The 19,331-nt window shown below is 40.6% G+C and overlaps 1 protein-coding gene across 6 annotated transcripts in view; it reads right to left on the bottom strand.

Moving 5' to 3' along the window:
* The window catches only part of MTUS1 (microtubule associated scaffold protein 1), a 166,384-nt gene that overhangs the window by 74,667 nt on the left and 72,386 nt on the right, over positions 1 to 19,331 (bottom strand). For 4 of the 6 annotated variants that reach the window (XM_045988043.1, XM_045988061.1, XM_045988033.1 and 1 more), the window contains exon 4: positions 6,172 to 6,333. The exons of 1 other annotated variant lie outside the window; for it this stretch is intronic. In XM_045988043.1, coding sequence (XP_045843999.1) covers positions 6,172 to 6,333 — 162 coding nt within the window. Of the gene's footprint in view, positions 1 to 4,127; positions 4,350 to 6,171; positions 6,334 to 19,331 lie in introns of those variants that run through there. One more of the 6 variants, XM_045988079.1, reaches the window with a different exon arrangement.

Raw genomic sequence — 19,331 nt, 5'->3', positions numbered from 1 at the left:
TTTATAGACCTAAAATAAAATCGTATGATCGCAAATTCATTCATACTTCTCATTTCTCAGCTTTAAAAACAAAGACCTTCAGTTTCCAAAGAACAGACTAAAGGGATTTTTCACTAAAGCACAAGACAAAATTCTCATGAGGCACAATACTCCTGTCCCTCCACTCTCCATCACACCAGACCGGAGGTGTTGTCCTGGAAACCAACTGCCACTCTTTTGGCTCAGTGTAAACACTGGACCCAGATCTATCATCAACTTCGTAACATGGGAGGATCAAATCCATATACAAGGATAAAAATTCAAGTTTGACCAGGTGCAATCACACTCACTCACTCTCTCTCTCTGATCATCGACTGACACACTTCCCACCTCCGCTCCTTCCCAGGTCACCAATGGTGGGGACAATCTACGCTGAGCTGCACACACGTTTATGACTAACAGTTACGCCTCTTTCAATTCCCTAAATACTCTTAATTGGGGCGTTGCTTTCTAGTAAACCCCACTTGAAGGATGTCCTTCTCTATAAGGCAGGATATCCTGAAACTATCTCTTCTGCTCATTTCAGTCCCTACCATGGCAGCTGTTTGGGTATCCTGATGGTATCTAAATTTTCCCTTATCCAGAGATATTATATCCAAATGGTAAACTCTTTGGTGACAAAAGTTGCAATATAGTAACTACCACAATTTCAAGTGGAACAGAATCTATGATCTCTGAGTTCTGGCCCTGACTTGGCCACTGCATAGCTATGAACCCCTATCTCTCTATGTATAATGAGGGGGGTTTGAAAATCAAGTTTGGAAATGGCACATATGTTTTCGCAGGGTCCTCACTAAACAGATACGGTACTCAGGTACCAACTATGGTGAGATACAGAAAATATATATTGGGTCTCTGCCCCCAGTTCCTAACACAGATCTCCTGAAATCCTAATTTCTTTGGTGACAGGAGTATCTTTTGTTCTAAAAAGGTGATTCTGTGTGCGTTCCCAGATGGGAGCTGGTCACTGGAAAGACCAAGCCATGGTTAGAATCTTGGAATTTTCAGTTATACCCTCTATTTTCTTGAGAAGGGAAAAGGGCTAAATATTAACTTAAGGATCCATCATGCCCTTTTATGGAAGCCTCCATAAAAATCTCCAACTATGGAGACAGGAGAGCTTCTGAGTTGGTGCACACCTGCAGAGGGGATGCACCCTCTTCACCTTTCCTGCATACCTTGCCCTACTCATCAGTTCCATCTAGATGGTCCTCTGTATCCTCGGTTATACCCTTTTATAAGAACCGGGCATTTATTAGTAAGTAAATGTTTACTTCAGTTTTGTGCGCTGCTCTAGCAAATTCATCATACGCAAGATAGGAGTTGTTGGAATCGCCCACCGAAGGCTGGTTGTGAGAAGTACAGTTGACAACCTGGACTTGTGACTGGCATCTGAAGGAGGTGGGGGCCAGTCCTGCAGGAGTGACCCCTTAACCTGTGGGATCTGCAGGATCCCAGGATTGTAGACCACCCAGCTGGTGTCCCAAGGAACTGCTTGCTGGGGTAGAAACTGCCACACGTCTGGTGACCAGAGCAAAGTGTTGTGAGTGGGATAGCAGTGTGAAAGTCAAGGAGACACAGAACGAAGGGACTGGCTTTTCCTGATATAGGAGGGAAGAACTGTAGGCTTTCCTATTATAGACCCACTGAAGCCACAACATCCTCAAAATTCTCCTCAGCACAGTTTACAAGGGCCATGATCCCTGAGTGACAGTTCATCTGAAGAGTCAATAAGTAATATTCCACATGCGGTCGCCCAGGTCCCAGCAGCTTTAATAACAATTTAAAACTGCCCCTATTCTGTTGTGATCCTTGGTTCTAGTAGCCTCGACTATGCCAGAATAACAGATTCTCTGGAATCCTTAGTTTCATTTCCCCATGGTCCAAGTGTGACTCAAATGAAAGAGAGTAAGAGAAATAATGGAGTCTGAAGAGAATATGAAGAGATTCTCAGAGAAGCCTAGGCAGAAGAAATTATTTTCTTATTACAGAGGGCTTCTCATTGTTTCAGACGTATTTGCAAACTAACATTTCATACTACGTTCCGGCATCTGACTAACAGTTATTTTTTGTTGTTGTTTATTGAGTTGCATACATACCCAGAGCCAACATTCTGCTTATTTCTGGAATTTTTTTGGTCAGTCTGTGTAACGCTACCCACTGTTCCAGATCATGCGCCCATGTGGCTTGAAGTCAAGTCGCTACTGAAGTCTACGCTCCAAATTCCAAAAGCAGAGTTACTCAACAGTTTACTAACCAGAATGTCTCTCTCTATCCCAGAAAACCATTGCAAAAATGAAAACAAAATTAATGCCAGTCTAGATAACAGCATTTTCTTATTTAGTCATTTGGATATGTGTAAGTATTAAGCACATGATATAGGGCTAGAGCATGTCCACTGCCCCTCGTCCCCTTCCCCACCTATAGCAGACATCACTAGTCAAACACAAACTTTCCCTCTGAACCTGGAAGCAGCCTGAAAACCATTCAACAATCCACTCTAGGTACTTCTGACCAATTGACCAGTGGAGGCAGGGGAGACAATATTCACTTGCCGTCAGCCCGCAGGTAAATAAGAGGAATCCTTCTACCAGCCTGATCACTTCAACAACCCAAACACCCACCTTCCAGACTCTTCGACACCATCTTACTGAAGTGAAGGAAATCAAAGTGGTGAGAAACATTTTGGTTACAAGGATTTTTAGGGGGACAGTACGGCCCTCCCGCTCCTCAGGTGAGGATTCCGAGGCTGAGAGTGGAAAATCATCTACCTTCCCATGAGCTGGAAGGAACACGGGGATGAGTCTGAGGTGAACGCCCTTTTCTATGTATGACACCAGCTGAGCCAGGGCTGGCCATGAAGGCAAAGGCAAAGAATACTCCATTTCTGTAGCTACCCTCCGATAAATTCCAGAAGAGTACAAACAGTGTTGGTGTGCACCTCCTGCATTTCCCCTTTCACCATCTGTCTCTAAAAACAAACAAACATTTGTGTGTGTGTGTGGCTAACTGGGAAGAAGAAACCCTTGGATTTCACATTTGGTAAGGGGGCAAAATTATACACTCACTAAAGGCTTCCTTCTCACACATACACAATGGCCCTCAAACTGTCAACTGCATTCGAGACCTACAATACATATTTTTATATAATGATCTTAAAAATTGGACTTTAGGGGCGTCTGGGAGAACTTAAGAATGTTTAAACTCTATACATGAGCGCATTTGACCTAGAAGCTACTGTGTAATGTTTTAGGCTAATATCCATAAGAAAATCATTATCTTAACTTCTAAATATTCTACAATACAAGAATACACAGAAAGAACCTGCTAAAACCTCCAAACAAGAAAAATGTATTGTCTTATATGTCTTAATTTAGTCATTGGTCTTTTAACTCGATAACGTTATTTCTATAGGATTCTGAAGTACCAAGAACCAGCTGCTAATTTTACAACAACACTATGGACCTCAAAAGTTCTTAAATGATGCCACTAACAGTAGCACATCACAAAGAAATGAGCAGCAAAGCGAGAACACATTCTTGAAAGGGGTTTAAATGCTTAACTCAGTCTGAATCAAAACGGTGATCCAAAGATTATTTTCTCACATGACCCGTCATTATCAGAAATAGGAAAAAAATCAGTTCAAAATGATTTTTTCATGTTTTAAGGTAATCTTTCAAAGCTACACATCTTTAATATATTTAATATAATGAGCAGAATAATCAAAGAAGCGATATTTTAATTCTAGGAAAATATCTTTCTATCCTCATACAAGTATGAGCTACATACACAAAACTACGGCTTATTGAAGGAGAAATGAGACCAAATAGTCTTCAGTAATAAAGTAATTTCATGTACTCAGCACCTCGACAATCCTACTGAATTATATTAAATCTGAAAACACAGAAAACACAGAACAAATATGATTCTACTCAGAGCCATTCGCAACTTAAACGTAAAAGCGCCAATATTACAATCAACAATTACGAATTACCAAAATAACAATCAAGAGATACTCAATCAATTTATTGAGTAAAATTTAAGCATGCTTACAAAGAAAAGAATCAAACCAGAAATTGTCAACCTACTTCTCTTCCCAGTAAGCGTGGCTAACAAAGGAACTATACAAAGGCTGTAGGATCCCAGGACCAGCAGTGTCAATAAGGTAGCATCATAATGCTTCTCTGAACCAGCCGGTGGGGTGAGTGTAGAATTGATAAATATTTTTGAAGAAATATCCGTCTCTGTACAACTGCGAAATCCTCCTGGTACAGTCATTTAAAAAGATCCAAGCAATCTTAAGCAGGAAATACTGCAGCCATGTTCACTCTCCTATCCCTCATGCTTGCTCTTAGTGAATTAGAATGGAGGGGGGGGGAAATCTGTAAGCTCCAAGGCACTACACAAAACAGATTAAACCCCCTAGCAAATCAAACTAAGAAAAGACTCATTGATTTAAATGCTTAATCTGCAACAGGGACACCAGCTCTAGACGGGCTCTGTGGGTGTACGGTAAACTCCTTTGTTACAGGACAAAAAGGAACGGACAAAAGCATTTTACAACCTCCTTAGGAGAGTCTGACCCAGTCCTGAAACGGTGGCCAAGTCAACATGGCTGGCAACGGAAAAGACTGGAGAGTGGCTCTCCAGAACGTGCCTGCTTCCAGGGGTCACACATTCCGTTGCTACCCGGCTCTCTGCGAGCCCGCTGGTAATTCTGCTTTGTCAGTTTGTTTTTAAAATTCACACCAACAGAGAAAGCTGCAAGGGAAATAACCTTAAAATAATACACGTGTGAATTCCCTTTTCCAATTCAGAGAGCATTCCTGGCTCCATGCAAACCTTTCCTATTTAGCCACAACTCCAAAAGTGAAACAATACGTGGATAATAAGCCTTTTTAATTTTAAGTAGCACATTTTAATAGTCCCAGAGCTCCAGGACACAGCTACTCACTATCACAAGAGACAAGCTACCGCTGCTAAGGGACCTCGCTGAAATGTGCTCATTAATTCAGCCACTAGTTCAATGCCTTCTTCTCCACACATTCACATCTTCAATTCTGTCCCATGCTGCTGAGAGCCCTTGGGCCAGCGACAACCTCTCTGAGCCTCACTCCTTCACCTCATATATACAATCAAGGCAACGGCAGAAGTTATTTGAGAAGGAAAAAAAAAAGAAAGAAAGAAGGAATGTCTGGCAACCTTATAACAGCACTCTTGAGCGAAAAGGCCCCTGAGCCAAAAGGTTCAATAACTAGGACCCCACTTTGTTCTTGTCCCCACCCAAGAAACAAATTGATCCCTCCTTAAAGCAGAGAGAACTGCCTTCCTCTCCACCTCATGCTGAATAACCTTATTTTATCTGGTATTCTAGTTACCCAGGTAAATATCTTCTTCAACTACCTTTTAGATAAGGACCATTTCTTTTACAGCCCATATTCCTCCCAGCATCTATCATGGTGTCTATACACAGTAGACACTCCACAGCTGTTCAAATTAATAAATCTGTTAATTATTGTGCAAAGAAATTTAGAAAGGAAATAAACAAATAAATATTAGGACCAAATATACCTTACGAATGAAAAAGATAGCTCAATGAATTCACCCGTTTTATATACAGAAAACAGAATTTACCTTAACCAAAAACTTTAGAAATATTGATTTTAAACTACTTAATTAGGCTTGAAGTTATACTAGTCAAATTCCCCTGACTCTAGCATCCAAATACAAGATTATAAAAAATACAGTCTTTTATAAAGCAAATCACATTGAAGTTCTATTCTGATATCCTGCTGGGTTCCAACAGCCCCCCCAGGCTGCTTCCCTTCCTTAAAGAAACCAAAACCCACCACTGTTTCAAATGATACACTTTAGAATTCTCCATGCAACAAAATACTGGGTACCCTCAACACATAAATATTTCAGTATTTCACAGCATGTTCATTAAAAGAGAACATCATTTAAAGAATTTGCTTTTCTTGCCAAACTTTTTGAGAAAGTCCATGCGAGAAGCAGCATTCCTATTTTCCCCTAAATCACAAAATCAAAATTCTAACAATTATTTGTAGCACATTACTTTTCTTATAACTATGGCTGCAACGATCCCAGAAGTTTGACAGAAGACCAACTTACGATTATTGCTGTAAGTGCTCAGATCACTGTGGGTGCTGGTAAGAGAGGAGGTGCTTCCTGTCCTCCTCAGTGCAGAACTTTTCAAAGATGCTTTGGATTTAGGAAGTGGTCTAGGCAAATTCACCCGAGACGGCTGTGCATTTTTCAAGGATGTAGGTTTTCCTTGGAGTTAAAGAAAAAAAAAGTTTCTACTTCATTTTGAAAGGTTTAAGTTTATAAACTTCATTTCCTGCACTACCTACTGAGTCAAACACAAACTGAATATTCAGCATCATGCAATTTTCAGATAGATGTGGTTTTTTTAAATATTTTTGATGACTTGGAGGCAGAAGAGCAGAGGCGATGATGAGACCATCAGGACATGTGAAGGGTAGCTGTAACCCTGCAAGCCGGAGTAATTAGCTCAGGTCTTGTGTGACAGGAGATCAAAAAAGCCATGTGACACAGAGGTTTCTGGAAAAGTTAAAATCAAAGCTCTGACTTCCACTCATACTGTTGATTAAAAAACAAACTAGTCCATTCATACGACTAGGCTACCATATTAAAAAAATGATAATTTAAAACCCAAAATAAGAGGGGCGCCTGGGTGGCTCAGTTGGTTAAGCGACTACCTTCACCTCAGGTCATGATCCCAGAGTCCTGGGATCGAGTCCCGCATCCGGCTCCCTGCTCCTTGGAGAGTCTGCTTCTCCCTCTGACTTTCTCCCCTCTCATGCTCTCTCTCACTGTCTCTCTCTCAAATAAATAAAATCTTTAAAAAAAAATTAAAAAAAAAACAAAATAAGAAAGAAAAATTCAATTAAATTCATTTTTTAAAATGCCTAATGTCTACCACCAGGTGGCGCTGGATTATTTTTTTAATCTCCTCTTCATCTTGGCTGCTTATTTGCCAAACTTAAATTGTCTTCACTCAAACTTCTTTCTTGCAGCATGTTTCCATTTAACAATGAAATATGTATGCTTCATGATCTCTGGCACATTTGAAATCATACAATCCCGATACTACCTGATTATGGACATTTCCCAAGTTCAATCCTTACAACTTTCTTCATACCCATCTCTCTTGCAGAATCTTCATTTATTTCACTCTAACCCTTGCCCATCTGGATGAATCCCAAATTCTCCCTTGCAGCCTTATTCTTTTTCTGAATACCAATGCCACTCCCATTTTAAATTCTTTGTTGAATGTTTCAATTTCGACACTTCCATACCCTCCTCCCTTCTGCTAATTATAAATCCATTTTTCCTTTTTCCCAGCCTCAAAACGTTGAAATTGTCCTTCCTTCCCCACATCCCCATATAATTTAACATGAAGACTCTCAGTGCTAAGGGTATTACACCACTGAAAAATAGGAAGAGCTGAAAAGGAATTTACATGAAAACGATGGTGTCCTATATTCCTAATGGCCCCTTAAGTGAATGAAGTGATATTTCTGGGAAGCAAGGCTCAAGGCTTTGTAGTTCAGTGACTTTGTTCATAAAATTTTCATAAGAAAAAGGAGGTTAAATTCCTTAGATTTGGCACTGAAAGTCATCCACTTTAAAGTTCTACCCATCTCCAGCTTTATCTTTGTACTTGTTAACTGTAAACATCAAACTTCTGGTTATGTTTACTACCAAAATGGGAGTATATTTAGGAATAGCAGAGAATAATAGCAAGCTATGGCAAAGCCATATGCAAATACGTGCAACAGAGGCCAACAGAGGCGAAGACAGCAGGAAGCTGGGAAGGTTGTTACAAATAGAACCCCCCCCCCCACCCCAGCAAACTGGGCGCGGAAAGGACAGTGGCTTCTCATTGGCTGCGCTGTGACGGCGTCTGATTGGCTGGATTGTTGTGGGGGGCGGGGAGAAGGAAGCATTCCTTCCGCCTGCTGCGTTAATCAAGCAGCATCTGCTGGCAAGTTAGTCTTTTGGTTGGCACTGCTCCCGACAGAGCGGGGGTAGGGCAGGAGAGCGCCCCCTGCCCACCCTTCCAATTTCATTTTAGTGCGGTTTCCCATTGCTCATTTCACAGGCTGTTCTTTTACGCTGGTGTGTGTTCTGCTCCAATCAAGCTAGTTTCCTCTCTCACACCAAGAAATACTATGCTAATTCACGAGGCACATTGCTTCTTTTCAAAGAGGTCTTCTTCCTCTCAATCCAAATCCTACAAATCCTCATTCATCCCCTTATATTTTGCCTCAACAACTATATTAGATTCCTAAAGCGCTGTCCTTCCACCCTTTCCAAATCCATCACGTTGATCTTCTGAACATGAAAAAAAAAAAAAAAAAAAGATTATGACCCAGTCTAAAACAGTCTAAAATTTGTGACTTCTGAGATAGGATGATCTTATTTTTAATCCCCTTAATATTTAATTTTAAAGCTGTAAATGGCAGTCCTAGGATTGATTCCGATCAACCTCTTCCCCATTATGCTTTGCCATGCTCTCATCCCTACACACACACACACACACCCTTATTTTTATTTTTCCAGGTCTTTTTACTTTATTCTTCTGCTTATGTTCATCTTTGTGAATGAACTAGCCTCCTTTCCATCTAATCCCCTATCTTGCCTGGTGAATACAAAGCGACAGTTGTTTCAAATCCTTGCCACTCATTTGCAGCCCCCACCCTAGATCTACTGAATCACAACCTCCATTTTAACAAAATTTCCTGGTGATCTGAATACACCCAAGCATGAGAAGCACTGTTGAGAATCAGAACTTTGTAAAACCAATCCTGCCAGGGCACCTTCCCTGTGTGCCATGGGCCACGCCTCCCTTTACCACATCCACACCTGCTTTCACAACAGCATCTGTTTCAGTTGGGCTCTCGGACTACTCTCTAAGGTTCCTGAGAACAAGAAGACCTAATTCCATTCTGCCCCTCAGGACTTAGCCAAGGGTATGGCATGAAGTGAGATTTAATAAATATTTGTGGAATGAATTTTTATTCTAAGTCCACGAGGAAGGTTCAGGAAATAAGGAGAGATTAGGCGGAAGGGACTAACTTTCAGCTGTAAGAAGAATAAGGTCTGGGGAGCTAATGTAAAATGGTGACTGTAGTTGATAAGACTAGTATATTGTTGGAATTTGCTAAGGGTTGGACCTAAATATCCTCAACAAAAAAGAAAAGAGAAATCTGTGAGGTGAGGGATATGTTAATGAACTCCATAAAGAAAAATCATTCTATAATATGTACCATCAAATCACCACTTTAAATGTCTTTACACTTTGAACGTCATATTAGACCTCGATGAAGTTAGGGAAAAAGTAAATGTAGAATTATACAGGTGACAGTAATAGCTATTAAAATTTTTTTCACAGACCAGGAGTAAATAAATTTCAATAATGCCTTCTCTCATCTACACTGAAGCATTAAACACTTAATTTTTACAAGCTTATTTGTCCTTTGTTAATATCAATGGGACACTTCACATAGTCTATTAAGTAGATAAAAGGAGACATTTTTCTTTATAGTCCTTATAGTAATTAGCAAGTAATAGATAATCAAATATTCACTTGACTTTTAGACTTATATTTAGCCACCAGTTTTACTTGCTTTTGGAGGTACAGAAAAAAAATCTTTTAGAATATACAGTTATTAAATTATGGCCCATTGACAGCAAAAACATGTAAGTCTTCATCATCATCGGAAACAATGAGCAAGGTTGAGCAAGTAACAGAGGAGTATTTCTGGGCCATAGCTAAAGTACAGTCAAAGCTAAACGAGTTTGGATACTCAATTTGTTTTTCAGAAAGGGATGTTTCACAGCATTGTTTCTGACAGCATCATGGGTTTACAGACATTTCTCAGTGTGCCTCAGAATTATTACAGGCCTGTAGCCTCTCTGATTCCAAAACGCAGCCGCACACCGGAAGCAAGGTTGCCCTGCCAGCCTGTGATTGCTATGACCTGTCCCACCCCATTCCCAAGGCTTGCCATCCCTCCCACCTAATGGCAACTGGCAGTCCTAGCAAAAGTCTTCCCCATTCGACCATTAGTCTGACTCCTGGGATTGAGGACCCAGAACAAAGCCTGCTGCACCTCAGAATTAGTTCCTCTGAAACTCAGAATAATCCTAACAGTACACCGCCATTACTATTCCCAGAGCATAGATGAGAGAGTTACTTGGGTGGTAAAATGGCTCCCTCCAGTCACATACTTCAGCAGTGCCAGAGATGCCAGGAAGGCAGGCAACCTACCACCAGCCCAGCATTCCCTCTCTGGGGCTGCAGAATAGAAGCATCAGGTGAAGGAAAGGAGAATCAGGCTGGAGGCCACCTGAGCTCCTCTTTCTAGAAGGGGGCTCCCCTAGTGCAATGGTAAACCCAGTGGAGATACAACCAAGGTGTTTCACTGTTTCACCAACAGTCCTCATGTTTAACTGAAGAGCAAAGTTGACCTCAAGTACCCATAATTGGGACTTCATACAAAGAAGCAGTAAAACATACGCATCATAACCAATATGAAACGTAAGACACAGCAACGTTGGGCTGAGAGACCGGGTAACCTGAGAACCAAATTCTTAAACAAGGAAATCCTTACAGGACCACATTCGCTTCACAGCATGTAACTGATCCCAGATGTAAACCATCAAGATTGAAGACCTACCTGAAGACAAATTACTCGCCTCAGTGGTTTATTTTAAGCTTATGCTGTTAGCATAATCTTACAGAGAGACAACAGATTTGTTGTGACCCTATAATTATTACCATCTTTTGTCTAGGGGAAGACATGGAAGGACTAGCATTTGCACTTAGCCTTAGATAGTAACACAGAGAGTTTGAAGTATGGCCTCATGAACAAGCAAGGTACTCGGATACCTAGCTTGGAAAATCCGGTCGAATGTTCTATACTTAACAGAACATCAATAAGGAATGCCTGTAAAACTAAAAATCTAATAAAATGATTATGTGGAAAAAATATTAATATTGCCCTGCTTTTTAAGCTCAGACTTACCTACATATTGAAAAATTCCAGGAGATATACCAGAACTTTATGAGGCTGTTATGAAATACAACACAGGGGGACTTAAAGGAAAAATAAGGGAAAAAAGCAGAAATGGGTAATTTTTCCCCTCACCTTTCATATGCTTTTTCTCTTCACACTTTATAATAAGCATATTTTATCATAAAAGCTAACATAAAACATTAAAACACTAATAGATATTTTTTAAGATTTTATTTATTTATTTGACAGACAAGATCACAAGGAAGCAGAGAGGCAGGCACAGAGAGAGGAAGGGAAGCAGGCTCCCCGCTGAGCAGAGAGCTCGATGCGGGGCTCGATCCCAGGACCCTGGGATCATGACCTGAGCCGAAGGCAGGGGCTTTAACCCACTGAGTCACCCAGGCACCCCCACTAATAGATATTATTAAAGTCAGTGGAGTCAAGTATGTAATCAGATAAAGATGTTCAAAACAGATACAGAAACCAAGAAAGATGTTCAAAACAGATACAGAAACCAAGAAAGGATAAACTGGATCAACAATTAAGGTAAGTAGATTCTAATTTTTATTCCTGTGCCTCTGTAAACATGAGGTATACTTCAGTCCTTTTAATTTTACTAAGAAAAAAAAAAACAACAGAGAAATCAACGGGTTAAGTGATGCTTTTATACGGTTATGATGAAAAGGGTCCCTCTGCGACCACAAAGTTCCTCATGAGACCATAATGGTGTGTTCCTAGAACTGGAAATTAAAGTTGAAGGATGAACTCCTGAAGGGTACGCCTTTGTTCTGACACTGATGTTAAAGGATTCATTGTCCAGGAAAAGCTCCCCAGGCATTCACAGGTAGGTAGTGCCCTCTCTCAGCTCCAGCCTGGCCGCCTCCGCTGCTAAACTAAAGGACAGGCTGGGCAAGGAGGTGAGTCCCACCAGCTTGCAAAAGGCCTTCAAAGTAATGAGAGCTTTGAGATGAGATGAGAGCAGTTTCCCAGGCCACAGAAACATCTGCTGGTCAAAGCAACCAGACCAGGAGAAGTTCAGCCTTAATATGTTTTTCATGAGATTTTTCCACGTTGAACAAAATGAGCTGTTCTTTACATTTGATGAAATTAAAGTGTTCTGAAGAAGTGTCAAGGAGCTGACAAAAAAAACCAAAAACCAAAACAAAACAAAAAACCCCAAACCACAGAACAAACAACAACCCCCCTCCCCACAAAACCTTAGCTACTATTTTACCCATATTTGAAGACACAGATCTTAATAAAAATCTAGACAACGGGTTCCCAGGAGGGGTAATGTTATACAAGTATTTACTTGCCGCCACAGGAAAGGTAACTGCAAAGTAAGGTAATTGCAAAGCACAAATGTACAGGGTGCTAGAAACACCCGGCATTTTGTATAGAAATCACTCCCAAATGTTTTCAGTAATAATTATGAATACTAGAGAATCCATAGAAGCTCATTAAATTTTTTAAGATTTTATTTATTTATTTGACAGAGATCACAAGCAAAGAGATGGGGCGGGGGGGGTGGGGGGCAGGCTCCCCGCCAAGCAGAGAGCCCCATGCAGGGTACGATCCCAAGACCCTGGGACCATGACCCGAGCCGAAGGCAGAGGCTTTAACCCACTGAGCCACCCAGGCACCTCTCATTAAAATGTTTTTAATAGGACTGTGGTTTGTGTGGCTTACTAGGCGTGCACGCATCACAGGGGAAGGAAAAGAACGATGAGACTGGAGAGGTAGATAGTTTACCGTTCAGGATTGCATGAAATGCCAGGCTAAGAACTTCAGCCCTTAACCGCAGCTTTCTTGGCTTTTTCTCCAGAGTTTGTTCAAGGCGGGGTAGTGTGCATAACTGACCAAAGGCCAGCAGGGAAGAGTCTGAAATGGAGTTTGAAATCAGAGAAAAGCTTAGGGGGCAAGTGCACTTGCCAGGACTAGAGGCCGTGGGGATTTTCACTGGACAAGGGCGCCAATCTGGAATATAGACACTACATATTAATATATATAGCTTAAAACATAAGTTATTGTATTTTATAAGATATAATAAGTATCAATAAGGCAGGGCCCTTAACTAGTCAGGAAGAGAAAATGCCAAGCAGACATAGTTAAAACACAAAGCATGAGAGTATGTTTTCAGCTATAATTACAACTTGGGTTCTTTTAGCACAGCTCTGTAAAGAAAGTGACCTTTATGTTAATTATCTACAGTAACTGGGATGTACTATAAAGCTAATGTAAGTCTACCCAAGGGGATAAAAAAAATTAATGATAAGTTATGGGAGAAATAAATTATACCCAAAACTGTGGCTTCAGACTGGTTTTTACTCAACCCAAAAGGACCAACTTTTCTCATTAATCTTAATGAGGATGTTAGAATATTTCACTTAGTATATAGTGTTATTGTCTAAAAACTATGTAAATAAATCTGATAAGCTGCTTACAAAATCAATACTGTAAAAAAATCAACAGCTTTTTGATGTAGCAGGAAAAATAGAAAAAAGATCCTTTAGCAATAAAAAGTAAATGCACATGGAGACATGTATATGCACACACTATTTCTATAATCAAAAAGTGCTGATATTATGGAAAAAAATTTTAAATGAGGAACATAAAAGATTTGAACAAGTAAATATACATGTTAGTTCTTCCCTGAATTAATGTATTAATTGAATGGCATTCCCATCTAAATCCACATGTGATTATTTTAAAGGACGACTTGGGACAACTTTCAAAAAAACCTATTTAAATTAGCTTAGAGTAAATAAGAATAGCTAAAAGTTTTGGAGCATAAATATGAGATGCCTACAGCTGAAGAATAGAAAGCTTTGATTTGAAAAAAAAAAAAAAAGGGCAAAGTACTTGAATGGACCTTTCTCCAAAGAAAATACATAATGGCCAACAACACATGAAAAGCTGTTCAGCATCATTAGTCATTAGGGAAATGCAGATAGACACTAAGATACCACATTACCCCCATTAGAATGGCTATTATAGAAACAAAACAGAAAATAACAGTGTTGGTTAGGACGTGACCAACTTGGAACCCTGCACATTGCTGGTACAAAGTAAAATGGTGTAGTTGCTGTGAAAAATGGTATGGCTGTTTCCCCCCAAAAGAAAAACAGACAGCCTAGCATACAATCCACTAATTCCACTTCTGGGTATATATCCAAAATAAATGAAAGGAGGATCTTTGTACACCCATGTCCATAATGGTATTTGTATGTCTATGTCCATAATGCTATTCATCATAACCAAAAGGTAGAAGCAACCCAAGTTGACCATTGACAGAGGAATGGATAAACAAAGTGTGTCACATATGTACTATGAAATATTATTCCATCCCAGGAAGGAAAGAAATTCTGACGCATGATATAACATGGATAAACTTGAAGATATTCCATAAGCCACTGATGAAAGGACAAATATTGCATGATTCTTCTTATGTGAGGTACCTAGAGTAGTGAGATTCAGAGACAGACCGTAGAATGGTGGTTGCCAGGGGCTGGGGAGATGGAGAGTGGGGAGTTAGTGTTTAATGGGTCAAGAGGTTCAGATGGGGAAGATAAAAAGTTCTGGAGATGGGATGATGGTGACTCTTGCACAACAAACGGAATCTATTTCACACCAATGAACCACACACTTAAAAGATGGCTAAGATGGGGGAGGCACCTGGGTGGCTCAGTGGGTTAAAGCCACTGCTTTCAGCTCAGGTCATGGTCTCAGGGTCCTGGGATCGAGCCCCACATCAGGCTCTCTGCTTAGTGGGGAGCCTGCTTCCTCCCTCTCTCTCTGCTGGCCTCTCTGCAGGCTTGTGATCTCTGTTTGTCAAATAAATGAATAAAATCTTTATAAAAAATGGTTAAGATGGTAAATTTTATATTACATTTATCACAATAAAGAAGTTCAGTAAGAAAGAAGTTGTGTTATTAGTTATTATAGGATATTACAAAATAAACATAGTCTGTTATGGGCATAAAACTATATTGACAGATTAATAGACTGGTATATAAATCCCAGAAATATAAAAATTTAGAATAGGAAAAGGAAGATTTTTTTTCAGATAAGACATTTATTTGTGGTATTAAAATAACTGAATTTAAAGAAATAAAATTTGAGAACTAGTATGTATGATATGGTGATTAAAAGTGGACAATCCAGGGGCGCCTGGGTGGCTCAGTGGGTTAAAGCCTCTGCCTTCAGCTCAGGTCATGATCTCAGGGTCCTGGGATCAAGCCCCACATCGGACTCCCTGCTTAGTGGGGAGCCTGCTTCCCCTCCCCCCTCTGCCTGCCTCTCTGTCAAATAAATAAATTAAATCTTTAGAAAAGTGGACAATCCAGAGCCAGACTGCCTAGGTTTTAAATCCAGTTCCAGCAAACACTGTCTGCACGCAGTTTACTTAGCCTCTCTATGCCTGTAGGTCTCACAAGAAACAAAATTTATTAATTTTATTTATTTAATATAATTTATTAAGATTTATCTCCCTAGCCCTTTAAAATTTAGGAGTACTCCAGATTATTTTGGAGTAGTCTAGGGAGTTCCCCAGTGGCGCCCTTGATCGGTTCTCTTCTGCACATTCTCTTGGTGGCTTTATCCAATCTAGTGGCTTTAAATAGGATCTAAATATTGATGAATCGCAAATTATATCCATCGATCAGACTTCTCTGCACCTTAGACCTGCATATCCTACTTTCCACTCAACATCTTCACTTACAAATTATTCATCTTGATAGCTCTATAGCTTAGTTCTTGATATCCGTCTCCTAACATCTGTGTCACCACCATCCACACCCATCTCCATGGATGGCAACATTATCCTTCCTTGTTCACACCCAAAGTGCGTAAAGTCATCTGTGACTCTGCTCTTTGGTCTCACCTCATCTAAGAAAATCCTGTCAGCTTCACTTTCAACACACCTGTCTAACCCTTCACTGTCACAACCCTGACCCAAGAAGCCACAATCTCCCGCCATGATTGTAGCAATACCTCCTCACCAATCTCCCTGATTCAGCCCTCACCCCCATTCAATGCATTCTCTACACAGGTATCAGAGCAACCCTGTCAAAATTTAAGCTCTTTCAGTTAAAAAGCCAAAATTCTTGGGATTTTCAGGACCATGCTTTATCTGTTTCTCTGCTACCTGTCAAACCTCACCGTCTGTTTCAACTTTTCCTCACCCCATTCCTTGCTTTCCTAGAGCACATCAGTAAATCTCCACCTCAGGGTTTCCACTTGCTCTCCACTCTCGACAGGCACAGTTTTCCTCCGGATACTCCCAAGACTGACGCCCTCTGGGCTTTATTCAAAAGCCATCTTTCGCTGGTCACACTAAGCAAAATTTCTCTCTCACACATCCACAAAAACAACCCCCAACATTTCACATTCCCCTTACCTGCATTAGTATTTCCCCCCTCTTTAGTACTTCAGATTATCAAGCATCATACACACTTTTACTCACGTATTACCTGTCTCTCCCACCAGAATGTAACTTCAAGGAGGGCATGTTTTCATCTTATATATTCACTTCTGTACTTCAGCACTTTGATCCCTGAGTCTACATTTAATCAATAAAGATTTGAGTGCCAAGCATATGCCAATTAAAGTAAGATACCGTTTTGCACTTTCTGCAACAGTAAATATTTGGAAAGAGTGTTAGCAATGTCAAAATACTGGTAAGGGTGTTGAAAAACACTCTAACATACTCAAAGAGTAGGAGCACTGACTTGTATGCTGTTTCTGAAGGGCAATTTGGCAACATGTATCAAAAGTCTTACAAATGCTCACACCCTCTGATTCCATCTAAAGGAATGTATCCAATGAATTTATCTGACCAAGCTCTTACACTCATGTACAAAGTTCTTCAGTGTAGAATTATTTCACACACTACAAAAACAAAACAAAGGGGCGCCTGGGTGGCGCAGTCAGTTAAGTCTGACTCTTGTTTTCAGCTCAGGTCGTGATCTCTGGGCCGTGAGACTGAGCCCTGCGTCAGGTTCTGTGCTCAGCATGGAGTCAGCTTGAGATTCTCTCTCCCTTGCCCTCTGAGCTTCCCACCCATGCTTGCTCTCTCCGCTCTAAAATGAACAAATCTTAAAAACAAACAACCTAATGTTCAAAGAAGTCTGAAGAAATATATGGCCGCACATTTCGATAATGAAATACTGTAAGGTTGTTTAAAATCATGTTATTGAAGAATAAGAATGTAAGAATCTAGGAAAGAATGCATTACGCCTTTTAAATGAAAAAGGAAATCCAATCAACTCATGCAAAAAGAAAAGGCAGCAAATAGTTATTAACTATGAAGTCAAAAGCTATTTGGCATTGATGACATTAAGGGGAATTTTTGTTTTTGTTTTTTTTTTTTTAAAGATTTATTTATTTGACAGATAGAGATTACAAGTAGGCAGAGAGGCAGGCAGAGAGAGAGGAGGAAGCAGGCTCCCAGCTAAGCAAAGAGCCCGATGCGGGGCTCGATCCCAGCACCCCGGGATCATGACCTGAGCTGAAGGCAGAGGCTTTAACCCGCTGAGCCACCCAGGTGCCCCGAATTTTTGTTTTCTTTTCCAATTTTCACTGAAAGGGTTATACTTTCAAAATAGCCTACTTTGTTGGGAGGTGCCTGGGTGGCTCAATCAGTTAACTGTCCTACTATTATTTTCTGCTCAGGTCAGGATCTCAGGGTCATGGGATCGAGCTCCATGCTGGGTTCTACACTCAGTAGGCAGGCTGCTTGAGATTCTCTCCCTGCGCCTTTGCCCCTACTCCAGGCTTTACCACACTCATGTGGGCACTCTCGCTCAAATATAAATAAATCAATCTTAAAAAAAAAAAAAAAAAAAGGCCTACTGGGACAAGGGCAGCAGAAACCTGATGAGCTATCCAAATTAACTGGTTAATCTCAAATTCAAGAGGGGTAAAATAAGATTTACCTTGCCTGAAACCATGTTTCTCCCTTTCCTCCCCTGACATTAACAGACCTGGGCTCTGTCTGGATTTCCTCTGACTGTTAACTGCCAGAACACCAATGGATTGTAGCCTAATTGCCCAACCACCCTCCTCCATATTTCTGATGACCTTTATTGACTTGGTCATCAAACTCTATATTCCATAGTCTGAACCCTGTCTGTCCCTTCATTTCTACTTCCTAGTGTATCAGTTGAGTCCTAAAAATTACCTTGATCGAGATGTATTCTTCTTAGTTGTATATCTAGAATCTTGATGCCAAAAATTATTAAATAGCAGAAAGCATAAACACTAAACCAAGGCTGATACTTATTATAAGGGGGTACCTCAATCATATTATAGAATTACCTATATTCTTACAAAAAAGAGTTTCAGCAAACTTTGGCATTGGTAATCTTACCTTCTTCTGAAATCCTATGGCTTTTTTTTTCCTTAAAATATCCTAAGGACACATGTGATGGGGGATGAACTCATCACCTCTCCTAGCTGACTGGTAATGGGTAAGGGCAAGCACCATGTCTTACTCATTCCATAATTCCTCTGGGTCTGAGTATGATGGGCATAGTATACACTCCAGAAATGTCAACTACATGGATTATCTTCCAGAACACAGAAATTCAGTAGCCCTCTACACTATGTACTGCCAAATGTGACTTTGAGAGCCCACATTCTTGAGTTAGCCAAGACTAGGCTGTACTCATAGGGCACAAGAAACAACTCTGCATAACCAGCATTATTTGCTTAAACTCAAGAGTAAAGGCAAAAATCAAGTCATGGTAGTACAGGTGAATCACAACAAAAACACCGCAGGTATTAACAGGGTGGTAATTTGACAGAGAAACCAGAACATCCCACAAAGCAAGGTTCTCACATGGACTGGAACTGCACAGAAGCCCAGTGTTCGTGGTGATACTGTCCGTACCTGCCTCTGCAAGTGTGTTCCCAAGATGTCTCCCGCTCCCTGTGTGAAACAAAATTAACTTCCGGAACATGTGTCCCACAACTAAAGATGTAATAAACTCAAGAGTTAGAAGGGTTCACCTTTCCCCAGCTACCATACAAAGATGAACAGGGTCTTCATAGGTTGTCAACAGACTGATTTATCTGTTGGTGAAGGAGCTCCCCTCACAGTCACGGGGCTCCTCACCACAGTGGGAAAAGGCACACCGTGAACATCCTGGCTCAGAAGAAAAGGTTCTTCAGCAGAGCTACTTTGAACAGTGAGGTCACTGAGACTCAAAACTTCTCGAAGGT

The sequence above is a fragment of the Meles meles genome, chromosome 2 (genome assembly GCF_922984935.1).
Source record: "Meles meles chromosome 2, mMelMel3.1 paternal haplotype, whole genome shotgun sequence".
Lineage (NCBI taxonomy): Eukaryota > Metazoa > Chordata > Mammalia > Carnivora > Mustelidae > Meles > Meles meles.
The sequence above is the reverse complement of the archived record's forward strand: the minus strand, read 5'-3'. Positions and strand labels throughout refer to the sequence as shown.